The sequence below is a fragment of the Dipodomys ordii genome, unplaced genomic scaffold (assembly GCF_000151885.1).
Source record: "Dipodomys ordii isolate 6190 unplaced genomic scaffold, Dord_2.0 Scaffold76, whole genome shotgun sequence".
Lineage (NCBI taxonomy): Eukaryota > Metazoa > Chordata > Mammalia > Rodentia > Heteromyidae > Dipodomys > Dipodomys ordii.
In genome coordinates, this window is record NW_012267292.1 from 7,222,223 (window position 1) to 7,238,375 (window position 16,153).

Consider the following 16,153-nt stretch of genomic DNA (forward strand, 5'->3'; position numbering starts at 1 on the left):
TCACGCCTGTAATCCTAGCTACTCAGGAGGCTGAGATCTGAGGATCACAGTTCAAAGCCAGCCTGGGCAGGAAAGTCCATGAAACTTATCTCCAATAAACCAGTAGAAAACCAGAAGTGGCGCTGTGGCTCAAGTGGTAGAGCGCTCGTCTTGAGCTGAAGAACTGAGGGACAGCGCCCAAGCCCAGAGTTCAAGCCCCACGAATGACCAAAAAAAATCCACACACACACACACACACACAGCTTCTATGCAGGCCCCTGTGTTCAAACCCCAGGACACACACACGCACACACACACACACACACACACACACACACAGAGCTTCCAGGCCCTGTATTCAAACCCCAGGACACACACAGCTTCTAGACCCTCTGCCACCCCTGGGCTTTTCATCCCTTGCCATGAGCGCTGCTTGCTGGGTTACTGATAGTGGCCATGCTTCCTCGCAGATGTCTGTCTCGAAACGAGCTCGCAAAGCCTCCAGTGACCTGGATCCAGCCAGCATCTCGCCGTCAGAGGATGAGAACTCAGAGAGCTCGTCTGAGTCAGAGAAGACCAGTGACCAGGTGAGCCGCTGCCTGCTCCTTTGGAGGGCGGGCCGGGGCCTGTGTGAGGGAGAACCCCACGTGGCAGCCCACACCCCCTGCAGCTCCCTTCTCCTCCCACAGGATTTCACCCCTGAGAAGAAGACTGTGGGCCGGCCACCTCGGAGGGGGCCCCCAGGAGGGCGGAAGAAAAAGGTAGGGTGCCCTGTGGTCCCTTTTCTCAGTTTACATGGGGCTCTCTCTCCCAGCCCCGTGGCTTCCAGCCATGACTGACGCATAGAACATGTGGCCCTCTGTGGTGGGGCCCAGGCAGTTTCTTGAGGAGCAGCAGGTTCTGATTCACTATGTCCAGTGTGGCATTCTGGGGGCGGGCATGCCACAAGCCTGCAGAGCCATGTGCGTGCGTGCGTGTGCGTGTGCGTGTGTGTGTGTGTGTGTGTGTGTGTGTGTGTGTACAAGCTAGGGTGAGTACTGCATGCTAGGCTTGGCCGGGGCAAGAGGCGGCTGCTCATTGGCCTGAGGAGGGCATATTTGAACCCCACGATGCCAGCTTGGCCCTGACCTCCACGAGCTGCCAGGCCTGTGCCACCTGCCCTTTTGTTGTAAGGAGGGGTTTGGATGGCACTGAAGGCAGTGGGGGATGGGTGGCCGTGGCCTTCGGCCCTGTGACCCTCTGCCTGCTCGGCCCCGACACCCTGCTGTGTGCCCCAGAAGGTGCCCACAGCCTCCGACTCCGACTCCAAAGCAGACTCTGACGGGGTGATGGCGCAGCCAGCAGCGGTGGCCAGGTCAGCATCGTCCTCCTCCTCATCCTCCTCCTCCTCGGACTCCGATGTGTCTGTCAAGAAGCCTCAGCGCGGCCGGAAGCCAGGTAGGCGTCCGCGGGCCAGGGTGAGCCTGGGTGGGCGTGCTGAGGCGAGGTGGTGAGCATCCTCCTTTTCCCTAGCGGAGAAGCCGCCCCCCAAGCCCCGTGGGAGGAAGCCGAAGCTCGAGAGGCCACCTTCCAGCTCTAGCAGTGACAGGTAGGAGGCGGGCGGGTGGGGCCTGGGGGCGGGGCCGTCACGGGGGGGCGGGGCTTCCGCGGGGGAGGTGGAGCTTTGTGAGGGCCTGCCACTGGGGGCGAGGCCCCTGGGACCAGTGGGAGGGGCCGTCTTTCAGGGGGCGGGGGCTGGTGGGAGGGGCCATCTTTTCAGGGGCGGGGCCGGTGGGAGGGGCATCTTCAGGGGCGGGGCTGGTAGGAGTGACCTTCGCTGAGGCCGGTGGGAGGGGCCATCGTTTCAGGGGCGTGGCTGGTGGGAGGGGCCTTCGCTGGGGCCGGTGGGAGGGGCCGTCTTCAGGGGGCGGGGCCTGTGGGAGGGGCCTTCGCGGGGGCGGGGCCGTGGGGGCGGCGCTGGGACCATCTCAGGGCTGAGCCCATGGCCGCCTCCCCGCAGCGATAGCGATGAGGTGGACCGCATCAGCGAGTGGAAGCGGCGTGATGAGGAGCGGAGGCGTGAGCTGGAGGCCCGGAGGCGGCGTGAGCAGGAGGAGGAGCTGCGGCGGCTGCGGGAGCAGGAGAAGGAGGAGAAGGAGCGGCGGCGAGAGCGGGCCGAGCGCGGGGACGCCGAGTGTGCGGGCAGCGCGGGCAGCAGCGCCGACGAGCTCAGGGATGACGATGAGCCCGGCAAGAAGCGCGGCCGCAACGGCGGAGGAGAAGGAGCGGCGGCGGCGCCCCGAGAGCAGTAGCAGCCCCGAGTCGTCTTCCGGCCACACTGAGGACAAGGCCGGCGGCTCCAGTACGTATAAAGGCAGCGCGCCCTGCGCTTTATGAAAGGGGAGTTGGAAATCTAGCCCAGCACCGCTGTTAAATTTTTATATGCTGTTTTATAAGCATATAAGGTTTATGAAGGGCCTTTAGGTTTTCCCCAACAAAACTTTGTTATAAAAGGCGGGATCACGTGGCGAGTGCTGAAATTGGCCGTGAAATACCCACCGGCCAAAGCATGCCTGCAAAGAAGAAAAAAAAAGCACAACTCCTTTTTTTTTCCCCTTCTTCTTCTTCCCTGTTTTTTTTTTTCTCCCCCTCCTTCTCAGCTCCCAAATCCGACAGCTCGGTCCCGCTCGGGGCCAGCTCCAGGCTGGGGAGCCGGAGGTGGGCGCCTGTAAATTCCCCCTACAAGGGCTTCAGGAGCCTTTGATAGCGAGGTAATCCGGAGATTTTTATAAAAGCCATGTGTTGCGCCGGGGACTCCAGGCCCGGCTGGCATTCAAAGGCATCGCGGGTTAACGATGGCGCTCGGAGCGCATTTCACAGATAAAGTAGCCCGCTTAGCTCGAGCAATATATTAAAAGAAACAAATTAACCTAAAGTTGGCCTTTTTGTCCAAAGGAAGCCATTTTCCTCTGGCGCGGTGGCAATTACGTGCTGCCTTCTGTCCAACTCATGTTAGTCACAATTGTTATTAAATCTGTCAAACGCATTTTTTTCTTGGTCTTGTGGGGTTGGGTTTTTTCTTTCTTTCTTTCTTTAAAGAGCGGGGGAGCAAGTCGATCTTGCCTGTGGCTTCAAGAAGCCACTCTGTCCCCCCCCCCGCTTGTTAAAACAGCACCCCAACCCTGCCGAGGCCCCCCCTCTTCCCCGTTGGCTGTGTGGCATAGGGCTGGGGTCTTCGGCTGACACCCCCCCCTCCCACCAGGCTGGTGGAGAGGTTGTTCGGGAGGCTGGAGCTGATGACCCGCCTGGAGGCTGACAAAGACCCTGCAGCCGCCCCACAAGTTAACAAGATCAGAATCATAGTCACCACGAAAAAGCCTGGGACCTGGGCTCCTTTACTGCTTCGGGAACAGGCGGCCCAGGTGCTGAAGGTGAAATGTCCGTAGGCGGCTGTTTGTTTAGTCTGGCAGGGAGAGAGGCAGCCAGGAACCCCCCACTCGGCTGCTTTCAAAGCGGTTTAGGCAGAGCAAACCCGCCTGTTGCTATAAGGAGCCTTCCCTTCTGCTCGGGGCCAGCCAGAGCACCTTCCCCCGGGGCCTATCTAAGGAGCTGGATTTTATTTGAGGCTGAGCTCCGACAGCAGCTTGTCCCCAGCTCGCAGGAGGAGTCTAAGGGCAGGGACTAGAGGGACCCGAAAGAAGCTTGGTGGGGTCTCCACTGGCTGTGGCTAGCCTTTTTCCTCAACTTGGGGTTTTTTTGTGTGGGGGGGAGATGATTTGTAGCCTCCATGCTTGGCTCACCCCCCTGTCTTTCTCCTTCCATAGGTGGCCAACGTACCCGAAAAAAGCGCTGTCCCTATACCAAATACCAAATCCGCGAGCTGGAGCGGGAATTCTTTTTTAGCGTCTACATTAACAAAGAGAAACGCCTGCAACTGTCCCGCATGCTCAACCTCACCGACCGTCAAGTCAAAATCTGGTTTCAGAACAGAAGGATGAAGGAAAAAAAAATCAACAGGGACCGTTTACAGTACTACTCAGCTAATCCGCTCCTCTAAGGCTCTTGTGGGCTGGAATTGGGTGGGGGGTTTCAGACACGGAAGGTAATATGCAGATTTTGCCCTTGACAAGGTCAAGCTACGTGGTGACTTTTGGGGGGGGGAAAGGAGGTGTACAAGACAGAGGCTATATGGAGATAACCCAACAAGGGAATGCTGGGATTCTCGGTCAAGATCTCAGTGGTTAAGATTCCTATTAATAATTGGATTCTAAGAGTTGTGCATCAACTAGAATGAATGGTTGGGACCCCTGCTGGCTCATTCTGAGAGTCTGCAGCCTATTCAGAGGCTGGGTGTGGTCTCCACTGGGGGGACTGGGCCCCCTGCCAAGACCCCCTGAGGTCTACTTTCCCAGGACCCTCCACACAGAGCCTGCCTACCCCCAGGACTCCAAAGTCAAGAAGCTATGTCCTCTCCAGGCTCCTTTGCACTTGGGGACAAGAGCAGGAGAAGAGGGGAGGACTCCTAGATGCAGAGAAAGGGGGTTGCTTTCCAAAGGCCATGTGAAAGGCAGCTGGACTAAGAGGTGACTGTGAGGTGAGAAAAGACTTCAGATTGATTCTTCAGGGAAGAGAAATCTACTCTCCAGGTGGCAGTGATGTTTCTCCCCTCTTAGCTACTCACCTCACAGTACCATCCTAAGCCCCTAGCGACCACCTCCTAGAGCCCACCTGGATTTTCTTCCTCCCAAATAAGGAGTCTTCATTCCAGTTTGCCACTCAGGCCCAGAGCCTGGTCCAAACGCTGCAGGTTTCCCCCGAGGTGGAAGACTGAAAAATCCAGAGGCTGTGCCCAGGCCGCTGGCCTCTCAATCTCTGCAGGAAATGCCTGTGGAGTGCAGCAGTCTGGTAAAGTCTCCACCACATTTAATGAAACTTGGATTTGCTCTGTGTCAGGCAGCATGGCAGTGGGCCTGGCCAGTGGGTCCATGACTATGGCTACAAGGGGCTGGAGTCCCCCACAATCCGCAGTTCCGGTTCCGATGCCGAACTCTGCCCTCATTGGCTCAGAACTAGGCTTGGAAGCTTCTGGTGACCTTCCAAGACCCTGAGAGTGATTTGGAATTATTTTAAAAGATAAATATTATATTATATATATATATATTTCCCTGAAGGAACCAAAGTGAATTTTAAAAGATGCAATGTAGAGGGTGGGAGGAGGAGGAAAATATTTAAAGGCTCTATCTGTTTACAGTGTTCCACGGTTAAACTCGCTCACTGCTAAGAATATTTGAATGTAAGCTTCATACAGGGATGGTGTTCAAATGACTTGTAAATAAAGGAACCATAACCTAATTTGTTTCAATACTTTTTTTGTCCATTAGTTGATTTCTTCTGGGTTTTGGAAAGCAGTGCAGCTGGTTAGGACCTGGAACCAGGCACCCTCCCTTTGAATCTGTTCTGCCTCCCACTGTTAAGAAATGTCTGGTGTCTCTGTTTGTAATGGGAGTGTTGCCTGTTCTCGGACATTGCCCACCATATACATTGCAGGATGCACACAGACAACAAGACACAAGGAAAATAAAGACAGAGGAAACTTGAGTGATGGGTTGTGGTGTGACATTCCTCTCCCTGCTCTTCTTTCCCTGCCAAATGTCTCCCTTCCTTTGACATCCTTTTACTGGCAAAGGGACAAGTTACCACCACCATTCCCTTTCTAGAGAATGAAGAGGTGATTGAATCAGAATTTGGATACAGTAGAAGCCAAGCTTAGGAAGCCAAGATGGTTGACCATGTCCCTCTGGAAAGTAGGGTCCTAGGGATGGGTTATCTCAGGCCCTAAGGGAGACTTCATTCTCAGCCCTGGAGAAATCCTTGGGCCTGGAGTGGCCAGTGGATTTTACCCTAGGCTCTCCTTGCTCTCCTCAGGGCTGGAGACTGGGGTAAAACCCCTCTGTACTGCCCTGTGGATCCCTCTAACAGGGGGAAGGTCAGTCTGGGCTCCAAGTCAGACCAGACTCTCGGGAGCCCAGTGAGCTTTCTCTCCAGCTCCCAGCTGGGGCAGCGGTTTCCCTTTGGGAAAAGAAAGATGTCGGGTTTCCTCTTTGTTTGCTGCCTTTGAACTTCTGCCTTAAATTTGGACATCACCCATAACCTTGAGGGGCAGGGCGGAAAGGACAGAGCCTTTTGTTGCCCATCCACCCTTTCTTTAGCCACCCAGGCAGGGCCAAAGCAGCAGAGAGGGTCGCATTTGGAAAGAGGCCCCAGGCTCCAGACCCTACTCTGTTTGTTTGTTTGTGTGTTTGTCTAGCTAGCTCAACAGAGGAAAGCCAACTGAAAGGGGAGCGAGACAGACACCCCCCCCATGAATGTCTAAGTTGATGGACACACAGAGAGGAACAAGGGCCCTCCTGGGGGGATAGAGGGGGCGGGCAGGGAAGTCCGGGTTTAGGGAAAGACTTCCTTTGGGATGGTTAAAGATTAACCAAAGTCTCTCAAGTTGCTAGAGTCTAGCCAGGAGAACTGCTCGCGGGCGGGCGGGCGGCGGGCGGGCGCGGGTTTGATTTCTGAGCCCTATAAAAGCCCATCCTCCGGTGGCTGTGACAATGTGGTCGTAAACCCGTCCCGGGAAGGCCAATTTGCATATTTGGAATGCGCCTCTATAAACCCGGCTGGAGTTTTGCAGCAATTTCTTAGATGTAAAAATGAGATCTCAATAGCAGCGGGCTGGGCACATCCTCTCCCTTTCTTCTTCTGTCTCTGCCGGGAACCGGCTTCCTTCTCTCGGCTGCCAGGCTGGAGCTCCGGCTGGGCCTAGGCGCTCAGCCGCCACGAGATGGCGCACTTCCGATCAATGTCAAAGCCGCCGGGGAGCCGGGAACCCCAGCGTGATTCTTGGCCTTTGTTCGCTTCTGATACTAAGAGCAGCACGGTACATTATTTCACTTGTCCCGTTTCCATTCGTACCAAAAAAAAAGGGGGTGCTCGCGCTCAAGAAGTGATCGATGTTGTAATTTAAAGCAAGGAGCCTCCGCCAGGCCTCGCGGGCATCGCGGCGTGGAGAATCCAGCTGCCCGCTGGCAGTGATTTCGGAAATGTGTCAAGGTAAGAGGCCACAGGTTTAGCCATTGCGCTGGGATCCCGGTGGGTGTGGAGAGGTGGCTGATGTCTAAAAAGAGCTGGGGAGCCAAGTGCGCTTTATGGGGCGACGCGGCAGGCGTTCGCGCAGGGGAAGGCCTAAGAGGAAAGTTGTCCACTTTAGCTCCACATACCAACATTCTCCCCCACCCCCAGCATCTTATCCGAGATGATCTGTCCATCTTGTGGGAATAAACCAAAGAATTGAGGATGAGAGATATCTAGGTGAAAGGATTCCCGCTGTGCTGCGAGTCAGGGTAGTGCCTACAGGAGGGGGGGGGGGGGAAGATGGCAGAACTAAGGAAAACGGAAAGTTTGTACGCTAAACAATGGAGAAGTCTGCACCCTGGGCGGGCTGAGTAGGCTTATTCCCAGGGGCAGACAGCCCGAGGTTGCTGGCTTTCTAGTAGGTGTAGTCTAGAAGTCTACTCCAACGTCTGGGAGAAACCTTTGTTTCCCCCAAAAAATCCAACTGGAAGAAGTCGCATTCGAGTTTTGAGACCTTTGCTGAGGTCTGTCTGCGACGCCTATTTGGAAAGTGCCCTTATCACCCGGCTGGCTTTTTGCAGCCAGCAAAATTAGATTTTAAATTAAGCCTTTTTTAGAGTATTTTAGAGAGGTGAATAAATGCATAAGATCCACACACCTATACATTTTCAAAAGGGGCATGAGAGCAATGTCTCATCCAGAAGTATTCATAAAACAAGTTCCAAATGATCAAAACACTTATATTTTGGACATCAGATTTAAATTCCCTTTCATAAATTTTTATTTAAATATATTGTATTTATTTATTATTAAATATATTGTATCTGTTTCTTAGAAATAGTTATTTTGTGTCCCCAGATGAGAAAAGAGAATCTCTTTTCTCAAGAAAAAGAAGGTTCTGTGTAGGTATGTGCATGCATACGCATGCCCGTGTCAATGTGTGCATATCGGTCACCAGTCTTTGTTGGACACAGGCTTCCAAACTATGTCAAAAAAGAGAAAAAAAGCAGCAAGAATGAAAAAAGGAGTGAATATCCACTCTGTGGCTGGAGCCCTTCCTACTAACCCTGACCCAACTTCAGTTTCTTATAGAATGTTGTAATTCAGGGAAAGGCCTTAATACTTCCCCCATGGTAGGCAAAAGCAAACTCAATCACTGGATTTAGGGTAAAAAAAAAATTAAAACTTCTAAGAGTAGATTGCACCTGATCTCTTCAAAGTAGACACATCAAATATCCCTGGAAATATTAAAAATCTTAAAGAAGGACATCATGCTTGTGGGACCTATTTCCAGTTATTTGTAAATTAATGATTCAGAGACACGGAGGATTTTTTGTGTGTTAGCATGGAATACAAAGAAATAACATTATTTTTTCCTCTCTGGGGCTACAGCCCAACCTGATTACCCTATGGATAATTTGGAGCTTGGAAAATATTTTAAATGACCTTCATATACAAATTGTTGGAGTTTTTTGATGTTGTTTTTTTTAAAAAAAAAAAAGAACATGATTTGCACAGTAACAATGTGTAACAATTTATTTCTAGTGGCCTGCAAAGGCCTACTCAGGAAGAGGAATCTGAAATCTAGTCATATGCAGAGTAATACTTGCCAAAGTCTTGGTTGGTCCACAGAGTCTGGCATTTTCTTTGGCTCCATCCATGGAGGGAAGGAGTGTTACTACCAGGTAGAAATGGGTAAAGCTTACTCACCAATAAAGCACAGACTCTAGCAGCAATGTAACCACTGCATAAGCCTGGTGGAAGAAAGCAGGCATGGAAGCTTTTAGGTCAAAAGCATCCTGGCTGAAAGAAAGAAATTAAGCAGCTGGTAGGAAGGGTGAAAGGGAAAGAAGGAAAACAGCAAATGGGCAAGCAGGAGACAGTGAACAGAAGCAGATCCACTCTACGTTGAATAGCTTTTCTTAATCTCTTGGGGATGGGGAATGTCGGGAAAGCCAAGGAGATCAAATCGATACATGGAATATTTTATTGAGGGGGCTAACACCTCACTGTTGTGTTCTAGGGAGTCACCGAAGCCTTAGCGCTGGTCTGTGATGGGAGAATGCTCCAGATCATCTGAGAGGTCTGGAGAGGCACTTGGTAGTGTTTAAATCGAGCTGCTGCCACTTGGTATTCTTCAGTTTGAGCTAGCCACTTTAGGCCAGTCCGCCCCGTGGCGCACTGCAGGCTTTCTTGTTGTTCGTTGCGTTCAGTAAGTCCTGGTGGGGGTGGTTAGGGTAGAGATTCTGAATCAGCAGGAGCCTCCCATCCAAGCATATACACTTATTTTTTGCTTGTTTGTTTGTTTGGAAAAGTAAGAAAAAGCTCACACAAAATAACCTATTCAGTTTACTGCAAGGAAAGAGGCAGTCAAGACGGAGAAGTATGCATGCTTTCCTCAAGGGCCAAAGCCACGGTCTCAGGGCTGGTAGCAGGGTGTCTGACATCTCCACTCTTTGCCAGGTGTGGCCTTTAGTAGCAGATGTAGTCCGAAGCTGACTTTTTTAACCTCTGTTGGCATGTGCAAGCTTTGGAATCTGATCTAACCCATTTGGCTGTCCTATCTAGGGCCCTGGCTAGGACGGACCTGAACGGCCAGCCTGCAGCCAGGCAGACGGCTTATCTTACTAACCAAACTGGCAGGGCTATTGGTTTTAGGCATGTTGTGGATGCTACAGAGAACCAAAGGAGGAAGCTTTGAAGGGTCTGCGAAAATGACGGGTCAAATTATGAGGATGCATAGATAGGCATTTTTTGATAGAAAAAGTCAAAACTGGCCTTAGAGATTTTTCCAAAGGGGTCCCTGGCCCTAAAATGTTAAGACTTTTATATCATTGCCTTTCACTTTACTTTTGCAGCTTCCACCATCTCAAATGTATTGTCCAATGTCTCCTGGTCCCTTCCCAAACTTCAACCAGAGCTAAACTTTCTCGGCTATTGGATCTGAATAGGCACTGCTCTAATTCTAGCCCATGGGTTTGCTTGACTCCTCCTTAAAGAACCCTTAGGATTCTTGGGACCTACATTCCTATGTACTGAAGCTTTCCTGAGAGGCCCCAGGCAAAGATGAGGAATCAAATGCCTTTTTCAGGCAGATCTCCACATTGTCATTTTTCCAGGTGACAGTGCTGAGCACTATAGTGTCAGCCAATTCCACTAAAGCAGTGAGCCAAGCAGGGACCCGGCAGATCCGGAAGTCTATGGGAGGGACCTAGGCTGCAGTGCTCCGAAGCTTTCCAGCATTCACCTCCGGCTGCCACCTTGATGAGAATTTGCCTTTTCCCAGGGCTCAGGTTTTCCATAAACCTCTGGAAATTGAAAAGCAAAGAGTAGAGGAAATGGAATGGTATCTCCGCACAGATTCAGTCTTGATTCTGCTAAAATGCGGCTGCAGCTTGTGCCCTCAGGGCTATTACGTTCTCCCTTTTCTTTCTCTCCCCTCCTTCCCCCCTCTCCTCTTTCATCTTTTCTTCTTTCTCCATCTCCTTCCTGTGCACGCTGATACTCAGTCCAGTTCATGGAACCAGTCACAGCAGGGACGGAGATGGAAGTGACTTGGTTAGAGAGCGGTGTTAGCAATGTCCTCTGGGTGTGTGTGTGCAGTCCAAGCAGCCACTTCTGCAGACGCTGAATCCCGGAAGCCAGAGCCTGGATTCTGCTTAGCCAGCTCTCCCTGGTGCCCTCCGAGTCCTCTCAGGGTTGGCTTTGTCTTGGGGTGGCTTCATTCTCAGAGAAGCTAGAACAAGACCACCCGGATGTGAATCTTTCCCTCTCGGCAGACGCTGGAGTAATCTCCTTCCAAGGATCCAGGCAGTCAGCAACTAGCTCCAAATGGAAATGGTCGGACAGACAAGCCTAGGGGCATTCTGGAGACCTGTAGCCGGCAGGTCAGGGGCATGGCAGCGACCTCCAGGGCTCCACTGGATCCGGCCGGAAAAGGTCGAATTTCCTGAGCCTTGTTTGAGGCCCCACACTTGGGGGCTAGGCCCCAGGCTAACCTTTTCCAATTGGTTAAGAAAGTGCCCTGAGTAAGACCCGATGTCTACTGAGTGAAAGGCCTGGCCTTGGAACTCTTATAACAGGGCCACAAGCCCAGCTTGGGCTGGAGGCGAATGGATTTCCTCACTGGGGCCTTGTTAAAATACTCATGCTGCACTCCAGCAAGGACTGCCCCAACCCTGGGTTTGGAGGGGAGGGAGGAAAAGGGGTGGGGACCCAGAGAGACAGAATTGTAGTGACACTAGTTTTTGCATAGCCTCTGGGAGTCTGAGAATGGCAAGGCTAAAAGGAGTGCCAGCTGAGCACATTCCTCCAACTTTGCCCTCCAGGTCTGCATATTCTGGAAGGCCAACGACCTAGGGCCAGTATTTTACTTCCTCAAAAGGACTTGAGCTAGGTGTCTCGCAGGCTGATGGGGCAGGGGGTGTCCTGGACTTGACTCTGGCCTTTGCCTGAGGATGGGGAAGTCTTTAGTCGACAACGGTCATGGATTCTCACCCCACTCAGGCCAACCCAGCAAGGTTCTGGGACAGCAGAGAAGGCAAGCAGGTGAACACAAAGGAGGAGAAAATTCTGTTTAGCTCAACTGATGGCGTAGGAGAGTGTTGGGGATGGAGGAGTCACAAATCAACCGTTGCATTTGGAGAATTATTTTGTATGAAATGTCAAAAGTATGGCAATAGCTATTCTTCCAGTTCTCTGGATTACAGACACTCTGGACTACAGGCATGAGGGCACCGTTTGCCAGTTTGGGGAGCCAGATTTCAGAGATGGAGCTACCTCTACTCCAGCTGACTATGTAGAAAGAGAGACCCGACAGGTCCTCCCTGAAGTGGCCAAGGGGCACCAGGGACTAAAGGCCGCTTCCACAACAGCGCTGGGGAGCACCCACGGCAGGCTGGAGTGCGCACCATAAACACTCCACTTGTTAACTGCGCAGAGCCCAAGGGCGCTTCCAGCAGACCCTTGCGTGGGGCTCATATCCGAGTAGGGGCGGGGCAAACCCAGGGGCCAGGCCCCCCATCAGCTACTTTGGTGCAGCCCCCACAGCTCCTGGCCTTTGGGCCAAGGTGTCAGGCGTGCGTCTTCTGGCCTATCAATACAGATTACATATTTATATCAATCGCGGGCTCTGAGGGCGCCCTCGGAGAGCTGCCCCGAGCCTACGAAACCAAACTGGGAGTGGTCGCGCGGAATCTCTGGCTCAGGATTGGCTGCGGGCGTCCGCCGTGGTGCGGGGGGATTGCTAATCGTATTCAGCATGTTTTGCACAAGAAATGTCAGCCAGAAAGGGCTATCTGCTCCCTTCGCCAAATTATCCCACAACAATGTCATGCTCGGAGAGCCCCGCCGCGAACTCTTTTTTGGTCGACTCGCTCATCAGCTCGGGCAGAGGCGAGGCGGGCGGTGGTGGCGGTGGCGCTGGGGGCGGCGGAGGAGGTTACTACGCCCACGGCGGGGTCTACCTGCCGCCTGCCACTGACCTGCCCTACGGGCTGCAGAGCTGCGGGCTCTTCCCGGCACTGGGTGGCAAGCGCAATGAAGCGGCGTCGCCGGGCGGCGGTGGTAGTACCGGGGGCATGGGTCCGGGAGCTCATGGCTACGCGCCCGCGCCCATAGACCTGTGGCTAGACGCGCCCCGGTCCTGCCGGATGGAGCCACCGGAGGGGCCATCGCCGCAGCAGCCACCCCAGCAGCCGCCGCCGCCCCCGCCGCAACCACCCCAGCCCCCGCCACAGTCCACTTCATGCTCTTTCGCACAGAACATCAAAGAAGAGAGCTCCTACTGCCTCTACGACTCGGCAGACAAATGCCCCAAAGGCACGGCCGCCGCCTCCGACCTGGCCCCCTATCCCCGGGGTCCGCCATCCGACGGCTGCGCCCTGGGCGCCTCCAGCGGAGTACCCGTGCCCGGCTACTTCCGCCTCTCGCAGGCCTACGGCACGGCCAAGGGCTACGGCAGTGGCGGCGGCGGCGGCGGCGGCGCGCAGCAGCTGGGCGCTGGCCCGTTCCCTGCGCAGCCTCCGGGCCGCGGCTTCGATCCTCCGCCCGCACTCGCCTCGGGTTCGGCCGAAGCGGCCCGGAAGGAACGAGCCCTCGATTCTCCGCCGCCCCCCACGCTGGTGTGCGGCGGCGGCGGCGGCAGCTCGCAGGGCGACGAGGAGGCGCACGCGTCCTCGTCGGCGGCGGAGGACCTCTCCCCGGCCCCTTCCGAGAGCAGCAAAGCCTCGCCGGAGAAGGACTCCCTGGGTAAGCGGGCGCGCCAGAGGGCTGCTACGAGGCGGGCAGGCAGGCAGGCAGGCAGACCCAAGAACCGGGAGCCCGCGCAGCAGCCGGCCGGCCTTGGCCCAAGCTGTAGGCAGGCTGACCTTGTGAACTTGCTTTTTAATATTTGGGCGTGAGGACGCAGTAAAAATTCATGTCCGGCTTAGCGCCCCACATCAAGATGTCCTCAGCGCTGGCCCCAGCTCACCCTGACTCGGGGCGACGACACCAGCGAGCAAACCTCCTCCTGTGCCTGCTCTTGCTTGTGGCCCGGAGCACCCCAAGTCCTGGTCCCCGGCCCAGCCTGCGCGGCGCGGCCCCCGCGGGGGGAGGGGGAGGGAAGGAAAGCGGCTCGCCCGCAGATAGCACGGATGTTTGTAAGGCATCCAAAATAAGCAGCCGCCAGCGCCAATAAATAAGCCCATTAACCGGCGAAGTTCGAGTTTACGATCCCCCATGCCTTTTTCAAAGTTGCTGGAGGGGCGGGAATTCTTGTTGCGAGGAAGCAAAAAAAAAGAAAAGAAAAGAAAAAAAGAAAGAAAAAGAAAAGAAAAAAAGGAAAGAAAAAGGCAAATCCGGCCCGGACGCCTGGGCCCGGAATTGAAAGCCTGAGAGGGGCCATTTAGCTTCCCTTGGAATCCAGAATCGTCCAGCTGCACATCCAGGCTCCTGCGAGGGAGGGCCCTTGAACTCAGAATCAATTTTGTGTGTGTGTGTGTGTGTGTGTGTGTGTGTGTGTGTGTGTGTGTGTGTGACTTTCCTGTTGACTATAGACCCTTCTCTTTTTCATCAGGCCTTGGGCAATCAAAGAGGGCTGGAGTGGGACAGTGGGGCTGCAGGTCTTCCATCCAAGTAAGGATGCCCCCAGCCTGGAGGAGGCTGTAGGAAAAGGTCACCTGCCATAGGGCATCAGGGATGCGAAGAAAGGCATTAAGTTCAAGATGTACAGCCTGCCCTTCAAGCCTTTATTCTTCAAGCACTCCCCAATAGCTCTGTGCTAAAACAGGTGTTTGGGGCAAAGTACAAATTGGGAATGTGGGTGCAGATTCCAGGCCCACTCTATCTTGGCATGACTTTGGGAGGAACTGCTTGCTCTCCCAAGCCCAGAGAGGGCATAAACCCTCTCTTGTGTGCCTTCAGGCATCCCTCATCTGGGAAAGATGTCCACGATTCAACCCTTGCTTGCAGCTCCAATGGCCTCCACTTAACCTTCCCCTCTGTATTCTCTTAAACGCCAGGCAATTCCAAAGGCGAAAATGCAGCCAACTGGCTCACAGCAAAGAGCGGCCGGAAGAAGCGCTGCCCCTACACCAAGCACCAGACGCTGGAGCTGGAGAAGGAGTTTCTGTTCAACATGTACCTTACTCGAGAGCGGCGCCTAGAGATCAGCCGTAGCGTCCACCTCACGGACAGACAAGTGAAAATCTGGTTTCAGAACCGCAGGATGAAATTGAAGAAAATGAACCGAGAAAATCGGATCCGGGAGCTCACAGCCAATTTTAATTTTTCCTGATGAAGCTCCAGGAGAAGCCATGTTCTGGCTTCCAGAGAGAAGGTCCCCCCCTCCCCCTGTGTTCAGCCTCTGCCCCAGAACTCGCACCTGTGCCGGAGCCCCTTTCCTTCCTCCCACACTCGCCATCTCCAGGGCCATTACATCTGGGCAGGGCTGGTTTGTTCTGACTTTGTTTGTTTCTTTGTTTGCTTGGTGCTGGTTTACTTGTTTTCTGGGGGAAAAAGCCATATTGCGCCAAAATTCTATAGAGACAGATACTGTCCTAACTGTCAAGTCCTGATTGGGCTGGGTTTACTGTCTTGAAATGCTCCACTGCTTGAAATGGCCTCTGTCCTTCTCCACTGAGGTGGTTTCCTGCTCAGCCTGGAGCAAACCTAGCCAGAGGCTGAGGTCCCATTGTCGGCACAGAGGTGTCTGGCTTGAGGTCAATGGTGCAAGGAGCTGTCACCGCAAGCCTGCCTGCCTGCCTGGAATAGTGGGCTGTGTTCAATCAGGGGACATAGGCCCCTAGGTTTCTTTTTTCTTTCTTCTTGTCTTTCTTGGCTAAGGGAAGGGCATACGGGCATGGTCACGCAGGTTGGCAGAAGGGCTTGACTTTGGCTGATTGAAAACATGAGAATCAGAAAGATTAATTTTTTTCTCCCTCTGTAAGATATCCCAGCTTTAAATGCAAAAAGGAATGACCAACAGAAAGAAACCTCTCTTCTAGTTCATGTAAGGTCTTGCATTGCCTGACTGAAAATTTCTCTTACCTCTGAATTTCCATATCCTTCTGGCTGTTGATAAATAATGTAGTTTTTGTTTAGACATGTGGAATTAGTGGATTTTTGTCATTATAATTGTTGCCACTGGTAACAGGAAAAGCACACCATGATTCTCCCTATTGTGTGGAGTTGGGGTTTTTTTTAATTCATTTTTTGGGGGGTTTGGAGCTTTCTGAACTTCATGGATGCCTAGAAGGGCTTTGGCAGGCAGAGAAATGAGAAAAGGGAGATATCGTTTGGATTTCCTTTATACTGTGAAGTTACATGCATAAAAGGGTCAAACCTGTAGGTGCAAAAAAAGAAAAAAAACTATAAATACAAATCTGTATAAATGTCTATTATTATGAAAAATGCCAATCTTGTTTTAAGCAAATGCATTCTATCGTTATTATAAATGTTAGTTCTAGCTTTATTTACTTCTAATCTTAAATCAGAATAAATTAATATTGTATTGCTGCTGTGCGTGGAAAAAAAGATGATGTTTATGTTCTTATAGAATAAAAGCTGTGGAATGAAGCTTTTTAAAATTTTA

At 52.9% G+C, this 16,153-nt stretch overlaps 2 protein-coding genes across 5 annotated transcripts in view; both read left to right on the forward strand.

The window, feature by feature from the left end:
* Hoxa11 (homeobox A11) overlaps window positions 1-4,114 on the forward strand; it is a 4,730-nt gene extending 616 nt beyond the window's left edge. Inside the window, exons 2-4 of one of the 3 annotated variants that reach the window (XM_013024418.1) lie at window positions 1,698-1,716; window positions 2,205-2,320; window positions 3,783-4,114. In XM_013024418.1, the coding sequence (XP_012879872.1) occupies window positions 1,698-1,716; window positions 2,205-2,320; window positions 3,783-4,015 (368 nt within the window). In that variant the 3' untranslated portion in view covers window positions 4,016-4,114. Of the gene's footprint in view, window positions 1-1,649; window positions 1,717-2,204; window positions 2,321-3,782 lie in introns of all 3 variants that reach the window. The other 2 variants (XM_013024416.1, XM_013024417.1) reach the window with 2 other exon arrangements.
* Window positions 4,115-6,437: 2,323 nt separating this feature from the next.
* On the forward strand, window positions 6,438-16,153 carry Hoxa10 (homeobox A10). 2 transcript variants are annotated; one of them, XM_013024492.1, is made up of 2 exons: window positions 6,438-7,059; window positions 14,583-16,153. In XM_013024492.1, exons 1-2 carry the CDS (start codon window positions 7,050-7,052, stop codon window positions 14,855-14,857), a joined length of 285 nt encoding a protein of 94 aa, XP_012879946.1. In that variant the 5' UTR covers window positions 6,438-7,049; the 3' UTR covers window positions 14,858-16,153. The 2 variants fall into 2 exon arrangements, with proteins under 2 accessions (XP_012879946.1, XP_012879944.1); XM_013024490.1 differs by lacking the exon at window positions 6,438-7,059 and adding an exon at window positions 12,333-13,329.

Excerpts from the sequence above, each read along its gene's own strand:
- Hoxa10 (XM_013024490.1), top strand. The coding sequence starts at position 12,357 with ATGTCAGCCAGAAAGGGCTATCTGCTCCCTTCGCCAAATTATCCCACA. Across the intron at positions 13,330-14,582 it reads GCCGGAGAAGGACTCCCTGG|GCAATTCCAAAGGCGAAAAT; the intron begins GTAAGCGGGCGC and ends CTTAAACGCCAG.